Source organism: Puma concolor, chromosome D2, assembly GCF_028749965.1.
Source record: "Puma concolor isolate L17-30 chromosome D2, mPumCon1.1.hap2, whole genome shotgun sequence".
Lineage (NCBI taxonomy): Eukaryota > Metazoa > Chordata > Mammalia > Carnivora > Felidae > Puma > Puma concolor.
In genome coordinates, this window is record NC_141677.1 from 53871089 (window position 1) to 53888173 (window position 17085).

At 44.3% G+C, this 17085-nt stretch overlaps 1 protein-coding gene and 1 long non-coding RNA gene across 2 annotated transcripts in view; one reads left to right on the forward strand and one right to left on the reverse strand.

The window, feature by feature from the left end:
• Window positions 1–10299, reverse strand: part of LOC147576079 (uncharacterized) — a 42133-nt gene extending 31834 nt beyond the window's left edge. Inside the window, exon 1 of the long non-coding RNA XR_015241733.1 lies at window positions 1791–10299. This is a non-coding gene — a long non-coding RNA (uncharacterized LOC147576079). The remainder of the gene's footprint in view (window positions 1–1790) is intronic.
• Window positions 10300–10430: 131 nt separating this feature from the next.
• Window positions 10431–16419, forward strand: HHEX (hematopoietically expressed homeobox). The gene is made up of 4 exons (XM_025917951.2): window positions 10431–10899; window positions 13050–13228; window positions 13442–13492; window positions 15292–16419. The coding sequence occupies exons 1-4, from the start codon at window positions 10536–10538 to the stop codon at window positions 15508–15510; spliced, it is 813 nt and encodes a 270-aa protein (XP_025773736.1). The 5' UTR covers window positions 10431–10535; the 3' UTR covers window positions 15511–16419.
• Window positions 16420–17085: the final 666 nt, after the last annotated feature.

Sequence of the window (17085 nt, forward strand, 5' to 3'; positions counted from 1 at the left end):
TCTGTCTCTCTTTCTCTCTCAAAATAAGTAAATCAACTTAAAAAAAAAAAAACAAAAAAGAAAGAATCATATCTGAGGGGTGCCTAGGTGGCTCAGTCCGTTAAGCCTCCAACTCTTGATTTCACCTTAGGTCATGATCTCATGTGAGATGGAGCTCCACGTCAGGCTCTGTGCTGACAGGGCAGAGCCTGCTTGGAGTTCTCTTTCCCTCCCTCTCTGCCCCTCCCCTGCTTGTTCTCTCTCTCTATCAAAATAAATAATCATTAAAAAAAAAAGAATCAGTGCGCCTGGGTGGCTCAGTCGGTTGGGCATCCAACTTTGGCTCAGGTCATGATCTCACGGTCCGTGAGTTCGAGCCCCGCGTCGGGCTCTGTGCTGACAGCTCAGAGCCTGGAGCCTGCTTCGGATTCTGTGTCTCCCTCTCTCTCTGACCCTCCCCCATTCATGCTCTGTCTCTCTCTGTCTCAAAAATAAATAAACATTAAAAAAAATTATAAAAAATAAAAAAAAAGAATCATAACTGAGATTAAATACTTGCTTTGTTTATTAGCTCTGTGCCTTTGTACAAATTGTTTACTTTCTCTAAGCCTACTTCTCATCTATAAAATGGAGTTATTATCTATCTGCTGGACTATCAAAATGTAGCAAAAGCGTTCTAGACTTTCAGCCTTGGAGGTATAATAAGGTAGAAAACAATGAGAGGATACTCATTTTGTGGCTGGCCTTCTATCACCTCCACGTGTGACACTCTTCTGCTTCTTTTCCACAATCATTGCTCCCAAGACCATGAAAGAGAAGGGTGCCAAACTATGGCTCAGTGCCACGAGCCACCGTGCATAGAAGATGCTGCTTTTCATTCTGACTCCCGTCATTTCACAGCTACTGCCACCACAGAAACTCCATAGCAATTGCTATGATTCCTGCTCTTATCCTCATTCCCTCTGAAAATTTTTTCCTTGTTTTCTATTTTTTTAATTTTTTAAAGTTTTTAATTTTAATTCCAGTATAGTTAACATACAGTGCTATATTAGTTTCAGGTGTACAATATAGTGATTCAACAATTCTATTCATTACTCTGTGCTCATCATAAGTGTACTCTTTAATCCTCATCACCCCCCCCCCCCACCTCCCCTCTGGTAACCATCAGTTTGTTCTCTATAATTAAAAGTCTGTTTCTTGGGGCACTTTGGGTGGCTCAATCGGTTGAGCCTCTGACTCACGATTTCTGCTTAGGTCATGATCTCATGGTCATGGGATAGAGCCCCACATCGGGCTTGGCCCTGGACGTGGAGCCTGCTTAGGATTCTCTCTCTTCCTTTCCCTGGGCCCCTCCCCAGTTCATGCTTTCTCTCTCTCTTTTCAAAAAAGTCTATTTCTTGGTTTATCTCTCTCTTTTTATTCCCCTTTGCTCATTTGTTTGGTTTCTTTTTTTTTTTATTAAAATTAAAAAAAAATGTTGTATTTGTTTTTGAGATAGAGTTTGAGCAGGGGAGGGGCAGAGAGAGGGGGACAGAGAATCCAAAGCAGGCTCTGTGCTGACAGCAGAGAGCCCAAAGTGGGGCTCAAACTCATAAACCATGAGATCATGACCTAAGCCAGAGTCAGATGCCCAACCAACTGAGCCACTCAGATGCCCCGACTTCTGCCCATTTTTAAATTGGATTACTTAGTTTTTGGGTGTTGAGTTTTATAAGTTCTTTATATATTTTGGATACTAAATCTTTACCGGATACATCATTTTACAAATATCTTCACTCAGGGGCACCTGGGTGGCTCAGTTTGTTACGCACCTGACTCTTGGTTTTGGCTCAGGTCATGATCTTATGGTTTGTGACATCAAGCCCAATGTTGGGCTCTGTACTGGCAGCATGGAGCTTGCTTGTGATGCTCTCTCTCCTTTTCTCTCCTCCTCCCCCTGCTCTCACACACCTGTGTGCACTCTCAAAATAAATAAATAAACATTTAAAAAACATATCTTCAGCCATTCCATAAGTTGCTTTTTAGTTTTGTTATTTCCTTTGCTGTGCAGAAGCTTTTGTAGTCCCAAAAGTTTATTTTTGTTTTTGTCTGATTGCTGTGGCTAGGACTTCCATTACTACATTGGATAAAAGTGGTGAGAGTGAACATCTTTGTCTTGTTCCTAATCTTAGGGGAAATGCTCTCAGTTTTTCCCCATTGAGGATGATGTTAGCTGTGGGTTTTTCATATAAGGCTTTTATTATGTTGAGGTATGTTTCCTCTAAGCGTACTTTGTTGAGAATTTTTGTCATGAATGGATGTTGTTCTTTGTCAAATGCTTTTTCTACATCTAGTGAAATGATCATATGAGTCTTATCCTTTTTCTTTTTGAAGTGATGTATCCTGTTGATATGTGAATATTGAACCATGTTTGCAATATATTACAATAAATTGTACTTGATCATGGTGAATGATATTTTAAATGTATTGTTGAATTTGGTTTGCTGGTATTTTGTTGAGGATTTTTGCATCTATGTTCATCAGGGATGTTTGTGTCTGGCTTCTTTCACATAGCAAAGTGTTTGCAAAGAAACAAAATAAAAAATAAACAAGTGGGACTACATCAAACTAAAAAGCAAAATAAATTATTAACAAAGTGAAAGCACACTTTGTGGAATGGGAAAAGTATGTTTGCAAATCATATATCTGATTAGGGTTAATATCAAAAACATAGAAAGAATTCATACAATTCAATAACAAAACAAATAACCCACTTTAAAAATGAGCAGAGATCCTGAAAAGACATTTCTACAAAGAAGATACATGAAAGGATAACAGTGCATGAGGGGTGCCTGGGTGGCTTAGTTGGTTAAGTGTTTGACTTTTTTTTTTTTTAATGTTTTTTTATTTTTGAGAGATAGACAGAGCATGAGCAGGGGAGGGGCAGAGAGAGAGGAGACAGAGTCCAAATCAGGCTCCAGGCTCTGAACTTTCAGCACAGACCCCCAACGTGGGGCTTGAGCCCATGAACCATGAGATCATCACCTGAGCTGAAGTCAGATGCTTAACCAACTGAGCCCCCCAGACACCCCAGTAAGTGTCTGACTCTTGATTTCAGCTCAGGTCATGATCTTGCAGATCATTAGTTCAAGCCCTGAGTCCAGCTCTGCTGTGACAGCCTGTAACCTGTTTGAGATTCTCTCCCTCTCTCTACCCCTCTTCCACACACTCTCTCTCTCAAAATAAATAAATAAACTTAAAAAAAACCCTCAAAAACCAGTACATGAAAAGGTGCTCAACATCATTAGTCATTAGGAGAATGCAAATTAAAACCACAGTGGGATTATCACCTCACGCCTGTTAGAATGACCATCATAAAAAAGAGAAGAGACAACAAATGTTGGCATAAATATGGAGAAAAGGGAACCCTTGTGTACTGTTGGTGGGAATGCAGATTGGTGCAGCTACTATGGAAAACAGTATGAAGGATCCTTAAAAAATTTAAAATAGAACTACCATATGATCCAGCAATTCCACTTCTGGGATATATCCAAAGATAACAAAAACCCTAACTGAAAAAGATGTCTGCACCCTCATGATGTTCCTAGCAGCATTATTTACAATAGCCAAGACATGGAAACAACTTAAGTGTCCATAAATGGATGAATATATAAATATATGGAATATTATGCAGCTACCAAAAAAATAAGGAAATCGAGAGGCGCCTGAGTGGCTCAGTCGATTAAGCCTCCGACTTTGGCTCAGGTCATGATCTCGCAGTTCATGGGTTCGAGCCCTGCATCAGGCTCTGTGCTGACAGTTCAGAGCCTGGAGCCTGCTTCAGATTATGTGTCTCCCTCTCTCTCTGCCCCTCCCCTGCTTGTGCTCTCTCTCTGTCTCTCAAAAATAAACAAATGTTAAAAAAAAAAAAAAAGGAAATCGTAGTTTTGTGACAAGATGAGTGGACCTTGGAGGCATTATGCTAAGTGAAATAAGTCTGACAAGGAAAGAGAAATATTGCATGATCCCACTTACATGTTGAATCTAAACAAAAAACCCCAAAAACAACTCTAAGAGAAAGAGATCAGACTTGTGTCTATCAGACGTAGGGGGTGGGGGGAGAGGGAATTGGAGGAAGATGTTTAAAAGGTACAAAATCCTAGTTATAAGATAAATAAGTACTCGCTGGAACTAGAGTGTATAATGCTAAGAGAAATTAGTCAGAGAAAGACAAATATCATATGGCTTCCCTCATATGAGGAATTTAAGATACAAAACAGATGAACATAAGGGAAGGGAAGCAAAAATAATATAAAACAAGGGAGGGGGACAAAACATAAGAGACTTAAATACAGAGAACAAACGGAGGATTGCTGGAGGGGTTTTCGGTGGGGGGATTAGCTCAGTGGGCGAGGGGCATTAAGGAGGGCACTTGATGCGATGAGCACTGGGTATTATATGTAGGGGATGAATCACTGGATTCTACTCCTGAAATCATTATTGCACTATATGCTAACCAACTTGGATGTAAATTAAAAAATAAAATAAATAGGTGCTAGGAATGCAATGTACATCATGATGACTATAGCTAACAATACTGTATGATATAGCAAGTCGTTAAGGGGGTAAATCTTAAGAGTTTTCATCACAAGGGGAATATTTTCTTCTTTTCTTTTTATTGTACCTATGTGAGAAGATTGATGTTCCCTGAACCTATTGTGGTAACCATTTCACAATATTTGTTTATCAAATCATCATGCTGTATGTCTTAAACTTATACAATCGATGTATGTCAACCGTTTCTCAATAACACTGGTAAAAATATCAGTTAATAAAGTCGCATGACAGGGAAAGTGTTTACAAAGGTCATCCGTGTTGCAGCCATGTATCACTAGTACTTCATTCATTTTTGTTGCCAAATATTATTCCATTGCTAGGATGCACCATGTTTTATTTACCCATTCGTAGGTTGATGGACATTTGGGTTGTTTCCACTTTTTGGGTATTATAATCCCGCTATGAACATTTGTGTACAAGTTTTTGTGCAGACATATATTTTCATTTCTTGGGTATGTGTCTAGGAGTGGAATCACTGGATCATACGGTAACTTTATTTTTAAACTTTTTTTTTGGGTGGCTCTTGGTTTCAGCTCAGGTTGTGATACCAGGGTCCTGGGATTGAGCATTACATGGAGCTCTGCACTGAGCATGGAGCCTGCTTAGGATTCTCCCTCTCTCTCTCTCACAAAAGAAGAAATAATAAAAGATATATAAACTTTTCAGACACTGTCAGATTGTTTTCCAAAGCAGCTGCTTCATTTTACATTGCCACTAGCAATGTCTGAGGATTCTGCATCTCCACAACCTTGCCAACATTTGCTATTTTTTGATTAAAAAAAAATTATTATAGCTACCCTGGTGGGTATGAAGTAGCACCTTATTGTGGTTTTGATGTGTATATCCCTGATAAGTAGTGACATAGAATAGTTTTTCATGTGCTTATTGGCCATTTGTAGATCTTCTTTGGAGAAATGTCTATTCAGATCTTTTGCATTTAAAAAAACGGGGTTATCTTTTTATTATTTTATTATTGAGTGTTTCATCACTTTTTTTAACTGAGCAAATAAACAGCATAAGCTTCATCAAACCGTTCTTGATCAGTACATCCACATTACAGTGCTAAGTACGGTATAATATGTGAAATATAGACATCACTGGGTCGACATCATGGTGATTACTGCCCATGTGTTCCAGAGCTCTGATCCCATCCATGATGCAGATGAGACATTTGTATCTAATAACATTAGTATTCTGCAAGTTAGTAAAGCCTTAAAACACTAAGTAATTAGATTTTGTCAAGTTTTAATTAAATGTAATAATACAATGATTTGATATGTGATTTAATAAATGATTTAGTCATCCCAGCACTTGAAGGTAATAAAACTTTCAGTGTAAGTAAAAATAGAACCAAATTGTGGCTCAGTCAGTTATGCATCTGACTCTTGATTTCAGCTCAGGTCATAATCTCACAGTTCATGGGATCAAGCCCCATGGTTGGGTTCCATGCTGATAGCAGGGAATCTGCTCGAGATCCTCTCACTCCCTCTCTCTCAGTTCTTCCCCCCCACCCCCAAATAAATAAACAAACTTAAAAAGGGGACCAAATTGCTATCATAAAATCCATAGATGCTTTCAAGCTGTAGCTAATTTGAAGTTTGACCTCTATATGTAATTATTGAAAATAAGTTGCACTTGCTTATTTGTAAAGTTTATTTCTCTTAATTCACTTACTAAATATCTGTTAAAAACAAAAGAAGTTGGAAAAAAGAATTACCTAAGTTTTTACTAGATAAATTAGAGGTGAGACCCACCTTCCCTTCCTACAAAGTTTGGTCTCTTTTATAATAGCAGTGACTAAAATAAATGGTGCCAAATTTTTGGAGAGGGTCTTGTTTAATTCAGAATATAATTAAAATCTCATGTAGCTTTATTGGTTTTAGTATCCAGCAGAGAAAAAATATTGAAACTCCAAGAGATTTTGAATTAAATAGCTATAACAGTTTTGTTTTATTAGTTCTGACTGTGTGAAAAAAAAATTATAAGGACAACTTCGGAAAAATCTAGTTCTTTTAGAGCCCCAAATGACTTTTAAAACAATAAAACAAACTATAAAACCTACACAAGTGATATTAAAAATTATGTAGTTCAATAAATGTGACATTCACAAATGTGGTTGTAATTTTTTTTTTTTTTAACCATAGCAAAATGAACATGGATCTGACGACTGGATTTAGAAGAGGTAGTGTTATATAGCTTAACAGAATTAAGTGCTTCAATTTGCTGGTGAGCATTATGTAGCGGAGTTGGAATGTTATATCAATGCCTTTTAAGATCTCCATCTACCTCACAGGGTCTGTGGCTAAATCAAAGAAAGGGATGATGCTTCCTCTTCCTATAGCAGTGATTATTTTCCTAGCATGTTAGTATTTATTTTTGGAAGGTTTGTAGATTTACATTGTTTTGGCTGGCTGCTAAGTCACGCACAGAATAAACTATAAACTCATACAATTTTTGAAGATGGAGAATGACGGCTGGCTAGTGATTTACTGTAAAGGCATTGCATAAATTAGAGTAATCATCTCAATTGCTTGCTGGGTGGAAGGGGCAGGAAAAGAAAAACAAAGACAAGGGAGAAATATGTTATGAGTAGACAATAATCAGTTACCTGGTTAGTTCTTTGGGGTCCCAATCTTTGAAGACCCAAACATAACTTTTGAAGGCACCCTTGAGCTTCAGCTAATAATTGTCCTTTCTTTGTCCCCAAATCCTGTCTCTGTCCTTGGTACACAGAAAAGCACACTTGCCTGAATTCTTCATCAAGCCATGCGGTGAGAATAATAACTGGGGGAATGGGCACAACATCCTAACGGACCACAGAGGGACCAATGATTCTCAAATAGCCCTCCATGCATAGTTTCCAGGGGCAACTTGTATGCAGACTTAACAAACAATTTAAATAATTTTTACCTTCAAAAAATTAGACTGCTTTCATTTTTTAACATCTGAAATCATACTTTAAAAAGTTTTATATTGGAAACTTTCAAATCTACAGAGAAGCTGAAACTAGTTCAATGGACATTAGTATAAGCTTCAACTAAACTCACCAATGAAGAACTTTCTACTTTGCTTTATCACCCTGTTTATCTATACGTGTGTGTATGTGCATGTATGTTTTGGGTGTATTGAACTACTTGAAAGTTGCAGATGTCATGACCCTTCACACCTAAATACTTTAGCCTGCCCCTCCCAAGAATAAGGATATTTTACCCACAATACCAATATCACACATAACACAATAAACATTAATTTACTAATGTCATCTAGTGTACAATTCATTTTCGCTTTTTCCCTATTGCTCCCAAAATGTCTTTTATAGCTTTTTTCCCCCTTTAATCTAGAATCCAATCAATTGGTGTGATACCCTGAGATGTAAAAATCCTCATTCTCCATGATGTTTCACTCCATGGCTCTGGTCCAAAGATGATATTTCTTTCTTTTAGTTTTATTTATTTACTTTGAGAGATGATACTTCTTTTTTTTTTTAAGTTTTGTTTATTTGAGAGAGAGCAAGCATGCATATGAGTGGGGGAGAGACAGAGAGGGAGAGAGAGAGTCCCAAGCAGGCGCCACACTGTCAGCACCAAGCTTAGAGCTCAAGGTGGGCTTGATCCCCAGCAACTGTGAGGTTGTGACCTGAGCTGAAATCCACAGTGGATCTAACCCACTGGGCCACCCAGGCATCCCTGAAGATGATTCTTTCTTGAATGAATGATTACATGTTTGATTTTATCAAGCTTTTTGTTTTACATTTATTAGCTGGCATCCTTTCAGCTTTACCATTCACCATCCCTCTCTCTCTGAGAATCACTACAGAGAGTGATACTTTGAACTGTTATATTCAATGTGTTATAATCCAAAATGTGTTTTTGATGCTTAAACCACCCCAAATTTGGCCAATGGGAGACTCATCAAGGCGGTCTGTCTCCTTTCTGTGGTTTCTAGCACAAGGTGCCTTGGGCTTACCTTGTACTTTTTCTGCCCCAGACCTAGAATCAGCCATTTCTTCAAGGATCTACTTATTCTGTGAATAGGTCACACATCCACATGGTTCAGTTCTCCCAATATTCCAAGTATATAGCATGTTCTTCCTTCAAATCCACCTCTCTCTTCCTAGACAGCTGATGTTACTAGCTTTTTGTGTATTCTCCCAGAGATAGTTCACATACTAGAGCAAAGGCACAGATAAATATCCTTGCCCTCTCCTAATGTTTTAACTCAAATGATAGCATGTTACGCTCACTGGGTCTGTCTGTGCTTGTAGCTTTTGCCTGTCATCAGATTCTCAAAGTTGCCTATGACTCCACCCCCAAAAGATTAGGAGCCTTTAGGCTAAGTTCCAAATGTTTCAGAAAAGCTCAGGGAAAATGACTTGACCAAAGTTTCATTGACCACACTCACACGCTACTCCTACAACTTGGAATATTCGTCCCTCCCTAGGTTCTTTGACAACTACTCACTTTGCAAACATCACTTCCTTGGAGAACACTCTCCTTCCCTTAACAAACCCCCTCCCCCAACTAGGTGATGTCCCTCGGTTGTAAAGTTTCAGATCACTATGTACTTCTCCTTCCTAGCACACACATAAGCCATTGCATTAAAGTTTGTTTCTCGCCTCCGTCAGACAGGCGAAACTACAGGACAGAAAATACATCTGTCTTGTTCACTGCTGACACACACTAATTGCTCAACAGAAATGTGCGCAGTGAAACTCGAACTCGGCTCAACCAGACGCCAATCCACTCTTCCTTCGTCTGCCACCCCGCTGTAGTCGGAAAATAGTTCCAAGATGTAAATAAAAAATCTCAACAGAAAAAGCTGGGCAATCTGCATCTCCACGATTAACGGAGGACCTTAGCAGAAACTGCTCACCGCGAGGTGTGACGACCGCAGGAGGGCGTCAATCAAGAAAATGCCCCCTTGCCCCGCAGGCGAGTGGAGCTGCACAGAGCCGAGGCCACAAGGGGTAGAGCCACGGATTCAATAGAAAACACGTGCAAAACTGGAAAGCAGTGCTGCGCGCAGCTGCGACCCCAGGACCCGGGGATAGGGGACACAGAGCAACCCCACTGGATCGGAGAAGACTGCACAAATTCTACCTGGCGCCGTAAGACCCAGGCCTTCCCTTGATTCCTCCCCGAAGCGGCTTCTGCGAGCGTCCTCACGGAAGTGGCTGAGTGCGGGGGCCCACAAATGAAAGGGGCTGGAGCCGCCACGAGCCCGGAGCCCCTGAAGTCTAGTCGTCCTTACCCCAAGTAGGACGCAGCTAAGGGCTGGATTTCTGTCCTTGGGGCTGCCCCAGGAATTCAGGGCACTCTCCCAATACGTGCTCCGGAGACGCCCCGGGCAACAGCCAGTGCCACCGTTACTCCAGCGAGCGCGCCGACGGGGACAGTACTCTCAGGCCTGCGAAGGCGCGGCTCTGCCAGCGGCCTCTACGCCTGCCAGGCTCGAGTCCAGCTGCTCCGTGCCTGGGACAGGCCCCTGTCACCCTGGGCCCGGTCCTGGACCAGTGCCCCCCGAGTTTCGGCAGAATTGCCTCCCGACAGGGGCTGGGACCACTTGGGTCCGTGTGTTCCAGGCGCTATTTTCCTCGTGTCTTCCCACGACGGACATGGCCCTGGGCTTCCTTCGAGGGCTTCCCGGACCAGGGTGCCTGGAACCCCGAGCGACGGCGGCGGCCAGCCGGGCACCGGGGCGCAGGGTCCTAAAAGGCTGCAAGCGAGCGCGTCCCGGGGGGCGGGGAGCTCGGCCGGCGGGGGCGGGCCAAGGGTGGGGGCGGGAGGCGGCTCCCGGGGCTCCGCGCCATTGGCCGCAGGGCCGGGCGGCAGGAAGGGGCCAGAGAGCGCGGCCCCACCCCGTGGGCGGCAGAGCCTATCGCCGGGAGCGCGGAGCGCGGATAAATGTAGCGCCGCGGCGCGGGCCGCCAGCTCTCCGAGGGGCCGGAGCGCAGCGGAGCCATGCAGTACCCACACCCCGGGCCGGCGGCGGCGGGTGCCGTGGGGGTGCCGCTGTACGCGCCCACGCCGCTGCTGCAGCCGGCGCACCCGACGCCGTTCTACATCGAGGACATCCTGGGCCGCGGGCCCGCCGCGCCCACCCCCGCCCCCACGCTGCCGTCCCCCAACTCCTCCTTCACCAGCCTCGTGTCCTCCTACCGGACCCCGGTGTACGAGCCCACGCCGATCCACCCCGCCTTCTCGCACCACTCCGCTGCCGCGCTGGCCGCCGCCTACGGATCCAGCGGCTTCGGGGGCCCTCTGTACCCCTTCCCGCGGACGGTGAACGACTACACTCACGCCCTGTTCCGCCACGACCCCCTGGGTAAGGCGGCCCGGGTCATGGCGGGGCCGAGCCGCGGCGGCGGCGAGGAAGGCGCCACCCGGCAGGTGGCAGCGTCCAGGAGGCGGCGGGGGCGGAGTGGGAGGCAATAGAAAGTTGTGGCAAAAGCGATCGAAAAGCGGCTCTCGGGCGCGCGCGGGGACAGGAGGCGCGGGCCCCAGTGGCGCGCGGCCGGGCTGACCGCACCATGACTCAGATTGGTTTTCCTGCACCTTGCAGGCGTCGGGGCGCGCGGGCCCGGGCGAGACCTCTGGCGCTGCCACGGGGGCTTGTGGCCGAAGGCAGTCTTGGGGCGCGTGTGTCGCTCGGGGTGGGGTCCCCTTAGCTGGAGGGACCGGGAAGGGAGTGCCAAGGCGCCCCGGGCGGGCCCTATGGGGCAGGGATAGCTGCCGGGCCCGGGTGGTTACGAGGCTGGACCTGGTTCAACAAGCTTGTGCAGTGAAAGAGCCTGACCCTTTCCGTTCATACAGGAAATCTTGAGTTCTCGATAGGAGTAAATCTGGTTTCAGAAGCTGTTAAGTGTTTTCCTGGCTGCATGAAGCAGACCCTTCCCCCGGAGTAGTGCACGCTGCTGATTATTTTATCGACATCCTCAATACAGACAAATTCAGGAAACACTCGACTTCTGATAGCCGGGATCCGTTTTTCTGATATTGTTCATTTCCTCTGTGTGGGATGTGACTTTATGGCAGCTAAAATAACCAGTTGCTTCCTTTTTTTTTTTCCCCGAGGCTGTTTTGCACTAGTCTGAAGCCTGACGTAAGCAAAATCTGGAAAAAAAAAAAAAAAAACACAAAACCAAACCAACAATGCCAGCTTTCAGTGTTTGGGGGCAGGCCTGCAGACCCACGGACGGACGGACGGACTGACTGACAGGTCTTTGGAGTAGGAAAGGCAGTGAGGACACCTAGGGCCTATGGTATTTTCGGGGCTTGTCCCCCTCAGTGCGCGGCCTAAGAAATAAGCCAACGGTGAGCCGCACTCCGGGTGGCCTTTGGCGTCTTTGGCATCTGAAGCCCAGGGGGAAATAAAGAAAGAGGGGGGGGGGGGGTCCTTGCCTTGGGCCACCAGGGTTTTAAATTTTCTCTCAGCTATTGGCAGCTTCTGTAGGGACCCTAGAGACAGACTAGCATTTTCATTAATTAACATTTTAATGACCTCATGTTTATGAAGCGGCATCTAGCACAGCTCTCCACCCCCCTTTCTCATCGTTAGACAGATTTGGAGGGGATTATATTTTAGTTCTTTATTTAAAAAAATATTTTACTGTATTTTTGATTCCAGCCTCGAGGGTTTGGTGCGGGCGGTGACCCCCGGCGTGACTGTCTTCGCCTGCTGGGGCCAGAGCGGGACCCTCAGCCGGGCACGGCCTGGGGTGAACGTTTTCACAGAGCGCGCCCTGGGTTTCCTTGGGTTACTGCTGGGACCGCGCAGGAGGAAGCAAAGGGTTTTTCGAGATAGACCAACAGGAAACACATTGACGGAAATGTTGCCATAGCCCACGGGGTAGCTTTAACTGGCCGCCCCCGCCGCCGGGTGTGAAATCAGAGGAGGCCGCTGCTCCCTGGAGCTAGGATTGGAAGCTCCAGGAAAGGCCTAGAGTCGGCGCCTGGCCCGAGGGCTTCCCAAGCAGGCTCCTGCCCGCGGCCCCGGGCTGGAACGCCTTGGGTAGTGTAACAGCCCGGTTCCTTCCCAACACAGACAGACTCTGGGTATTTGGAAAGTGCGGCTCACCAAGTGAGAGGGCCTAGAAGTGAGAAGAGTTGTGTATAAATTCGAGAGCGACTCGTTCAAGAGGGTTTATTTTTAAGCTCAATTTATAGTGGGTGTTCTTTTGGGGGTCAAAAGATTTGCGCTTGAATCCAGCTATGGGTGTGATGGCCGTTTGTGTCTGTGAGTGTACAAGGGTCGTCTGTATGCATATGCAGCGTGTATGTGTGTGTGACTTTGCGTGTTTCTGTCTCTGGGTATGTATGTGTCTTGATGGGTCCTTGTGTGGGTGGGCATATGTGAACATGTCTGGTTGAGTGTCCTCCTGCGTCCCCTACTCCCCTTTGTCACTCCCAGGGCCTGGCCACTCCAGGGCTGTCACCCACTAACCCTAGGCTCTCTTGCTCTCTCGCTTCCCCTAGGCAAACCTCTGCTCTGGAGCCCTTTCTTGCAGAGGCCTCTGCATAAAAGGAAAGGTGGCCAGGTGAGGTTCTCCAACGACCAGACCATCGAGTTGGAGAAGAAGTTTGAGACCCAGAAATACCTCTCTCCGCCGGAGAGGAAGCGTCTGGCCAAGATGCTGCAGCTCAGCGAGAGACAGGTGAGCGCGCCTGTGGGCTCGGGGCCATTCCTGGGCCGGGGTCGCGGGCGGAAGACAGACTTGGAGCCACCTTGCGCTCTGGCGGGTCTCATCGCGCTATCTAACGCCAGGAGCGCTGATCTGCTCGACCGCTACAGCCGCGGATCAGCTTCTCCCATTACCCCCCCAGGCGCCTTGGGTTCGTGGCAAGTTTTCTTTCTGTCTTTCCTGTAGGTGAAAACCTGGTTCCAGAATCGTCGCGCTAAATGGAGAAGACTAAAACAGGTATCGACATGGTTGTGTTTCTATGGAAATAAATATTTTTATCATGTTATCTCAATGCGAAGCCTGTTATGGGTTGTATGCAAAAGTCATTTGAGAGACTATTTAACCTCTTCACCTTGATTAAAAAGGCAAATAGTCTTGCTGAAATTCAGGATGAGTTGCTCAGGTGGCAGTAATGCTAAAAGCACCTAATGCAGTTCCTATATCAATTATGCTTGGGTTTTCACACACTGGCTAGTAAAACTCCGGGCTAATTGTTTTATAAACCCCATATGTTGTTTATCTAATTAACGCAGGAAAGATAAAGTAATTGACAGTAAATGACTTAAGCAGTTATCTTTGGGAGAAAATTGTTTCTTTTATTTACACAGCCATAATAAAACCAGGCAGAGCTCAAGGGTAAATATAAGGAAATAAACACCTTTCAGTCTTGTTTGCACTGTTTTTAGAAGAATTAAATATCAAAGAGTTTAAAATTATTTCCCACCTAATGCCAGCTCTTAAAATGAATATAAGACATGTAAGAGAATATACAAGCTGAAACTTACTAACAGTCTTTTTTTTCCAATGACCTTGTTACGCAATATGCGATAAAAAGTAAAGGCTAATTCAGTTTTTGAAAAACCTCTATTGACTTAAAGCTAAAGATTTGTTTTTGATGTTCTAATCTGCAGGTCTTCTCCATAGTTATCTGACAATTGCTGTATTGTTCATTTGTCAGTGTATGTACAGTTTAGAATAAATAAAATATTTTTGAAACAGTAATACGAGTGGGGAAATTGAAAGCAGTGTGCATTTTTAAATTTAGCAATCATAACTTTTTCATTAAAAATCAGATGGTGTCACAACACTTTGAAACAGAAAATATCCCATAATTTCATTATTCTAACATGATTTAAAAATTTGCAGATTCCTTCTCAATCTCTGACCCTGTGCATCTATTTGTTACTTAGTTGCAAGCCTGGTGAATATATTATTCTGTAGTCTTGCTTAAAAAAACCATAGCAATATATCATAATATTTCTTTGTAGTGTTTATGTCTATTTTAGACAAACAGGATTAAGAATTCACTCACTTATTTGGTTCTTGGTCAAAGATTTGACTGCAGTTTACCAGGAATTTTTAAAATAGTGGTTCCTATGTAATGTGTGGGAATATATATTCCAGAAATTTTCTCCAGGTTTTAAGTAAATTGCAGTGAATTGTCTCCCTTTGCAGTTGGCAACATTCTTTCAGTTTTGCATTTTTACCTTTGCCATGGTTTTGTAAGTTGCTCCGTATCATTTATAAGTTTATAAATTTAGTCCAGAAAATGGAGGAAAAAGGATTCAATCTAATGATTTTGAAACTTTCTCCTGAATTCACTACATAGCATTCATAGTTTTTAAATGGCTGAGAGACCCTGTTAATTGGCAAGGTTTAAAAATACTTGAAGAATGAAGATAGTGTGTATCTGTAGTAATCTGATTTCCCTTCTCCCTTAAACTCTTAGAACCTTGAGACCATGAGTCTGGGCTGGAGCTAAGTGTTCATTTGACACAACCCATTTAGTTATATTTGTGACTGCTTGTTCTTTTCTCACAAGAGCATGATCTTTCTCTGATGTGACAGGCACTTTTATTCTAAAGTGAGACAGAAGCACAAATATGTGTTTTCTGAATAAAAAGATTATAGCTGAAAGCAATAGATAAACTAAACATTTTAAAGACGATAAAGAATGAAAACACATTCTGATCTACGTCTCTTATGCCTCCATATTTCACGAGCCTACCAATTTCACTTTCATTCCTTTCATCCAGGAAAACCCTCAAAGCAATAAAAAAGAAGAACTGGAAAGTTTGGACAATCCTTGTGACCAAAGGCAAGACTTGACCAGTGAGCAGAATAAAGGTGTTCTAGATAGCTCTCAGTGTTCGCCCTCCCCTGCCTCCCAGGAAGACCTTGAGTCAGAGATTTCAGAGGATTCTGATCAGGAAGTGGACATTGAGGGCGATAAAGGCTATTTTAATGCTGGATGATGACCGTAGACATTGGCATGTTCGGAAAACTGGATTTGGGAATAACATTTGCTACAGAGAATCTCCATAGGCGATACTGGAAAACTCTGAGAAAGGGAATCAATTTTCTGGTATTCTGGAAACCTAAAATATTTGGTGCACTGGCTAAACAGCAAACTTACACTGAAACCTTAATTTTGACTTAAATGGTTTATGTACTGATTTTAGGTTGAATGATGAAGGGACTCTTCACTGCTTAGATTCACCCCCTTTTTAAAAAGGAAATTGTTTTTTCTATTTATAAAAAGTAATTTTTGAATTTTTTGTTAAATTTTTAAGTTATAACTTTAAAGATTTTAGTAAGATCTTCTTGAATGACGTTTCTACAATCTGTATCTACATCCTACTTAATGGAAAAGCAGAAGGGTATCCCAGATCCAGAGGTATGCCTTGGAAAAGGGGCCCACATTTCAGGCAGCCTTGGAATATTTTTAAAGGAAATGTTCTTTACTTTTATATTACATTCTTATACTGCTGCCTTAAATCCAAAGTGATCTCAGAGCTTCTGTCTCGGGGATGTGTGTGTTCTTTTTGTCAAAGAGAAGTAATTGATAAGAATCTTAAATGCTTGTTTTGCACTGTCACTAAGTACCTATATGACCAAGGTGTTAAAGGAATGGTACAGTACAAATCAAGCAGACAAACTGACTCGTCGGTGACTAAAATTAATCACAGACGAACTAGAAGTAGCAAGTTGATTAACTGTAAGTAGACTGTAGATATTGTGTTTTATATCAAACTGTTTATAATGTGTGTATATATAATTTTTTCGCTGTAAAAAAAAAAGGCCAAAACGGTGGTGGTGGTGGTGTTGTTGTTGTTTTTTTAAATGAGTAACTTGTGTATAAAATAAACCCATCGGTGGGACGACTGATCTAGTCGGACCTCTCTTACTTCCAGGGAAACAAACGCAAGCGCCTCGCGGGGCTGGGCGCGGGGCTGGGCGCGGGGCTGCGCGAGGCAGCGGGTGGGTGGGCTCCTGGAAACAGATTTGGGCCTTTCCCCAAGGAAGGGGGAGGGCGGGGGGAGGGGCTCGGTGTGCGTGCGTCGCCGCAGGGGGAGGCTCCCGCCCGCGGACCCCCGAGCGCTGCAGGTGGGAAACCCCGGCGTGCCGGGTGGCGGGAAGAGGAGGGCCGAGGTCGGCCGCGCGGCTGAGCGCGGGGCCGCCGAACCCCATTGATTCGCCTCGGCTCCCAGCCTGGCCCGGGCCACCGTCCTTGACCCGCGTGAGTCAACACTGCGTCATCCCGAGGCGGCCGAGCCAGGGTAAGGGGGGTCCGCGGAGGGGGAGGGAGGGCCTGGCGGGCAAGAGCAGGGAGGTAGTTTGCGCCCGAGACTTCGGGTCTCAAGCTTCAGCGAGCTTCAGAAGCACCTGCAGACTTCTTGATACTCATTGCCGCCCGTCGACAGAGTTTATAATTTGGCAGGTCTGGGTGGGAGCGGGATTTGCACTTCAACAAGGGCTCAGGTGGTGTCAAAGCTGTTGGTCGGAGCGCCTGAGTTTTGAGAACCACTGTTCCAAGGTGTAGAAGCAGG

What these genes read in the sequence shown, in the direction of transcription:
- HHEX (XM_025917951.2), top strand. Translation starts at nt 10,536, where the DNA reads ATGCAGTACCCACACCCCGGGCCGGCGGCGGCGGGTGCCGTGGGGGTG. An exon ending in GTTCCGCCACGACCCCCTGG is followed by an intron (nt 10,900 to 13,049) that starts GTAAGGCGGCCC and finishes CGCTTCCCCTAG; the next exon opens with GCAAACCTCTGCTCTGGAGC. An exon ending in TGCAGCTCAGCGAGAGACAG is followed by an intron (nt 13,229 to 13,441) that starts GTGAGCGCGCCT and finishes TCTTTCCTGTAG; the next exon opens with GTGAAAACCTGGTTCCAGAA.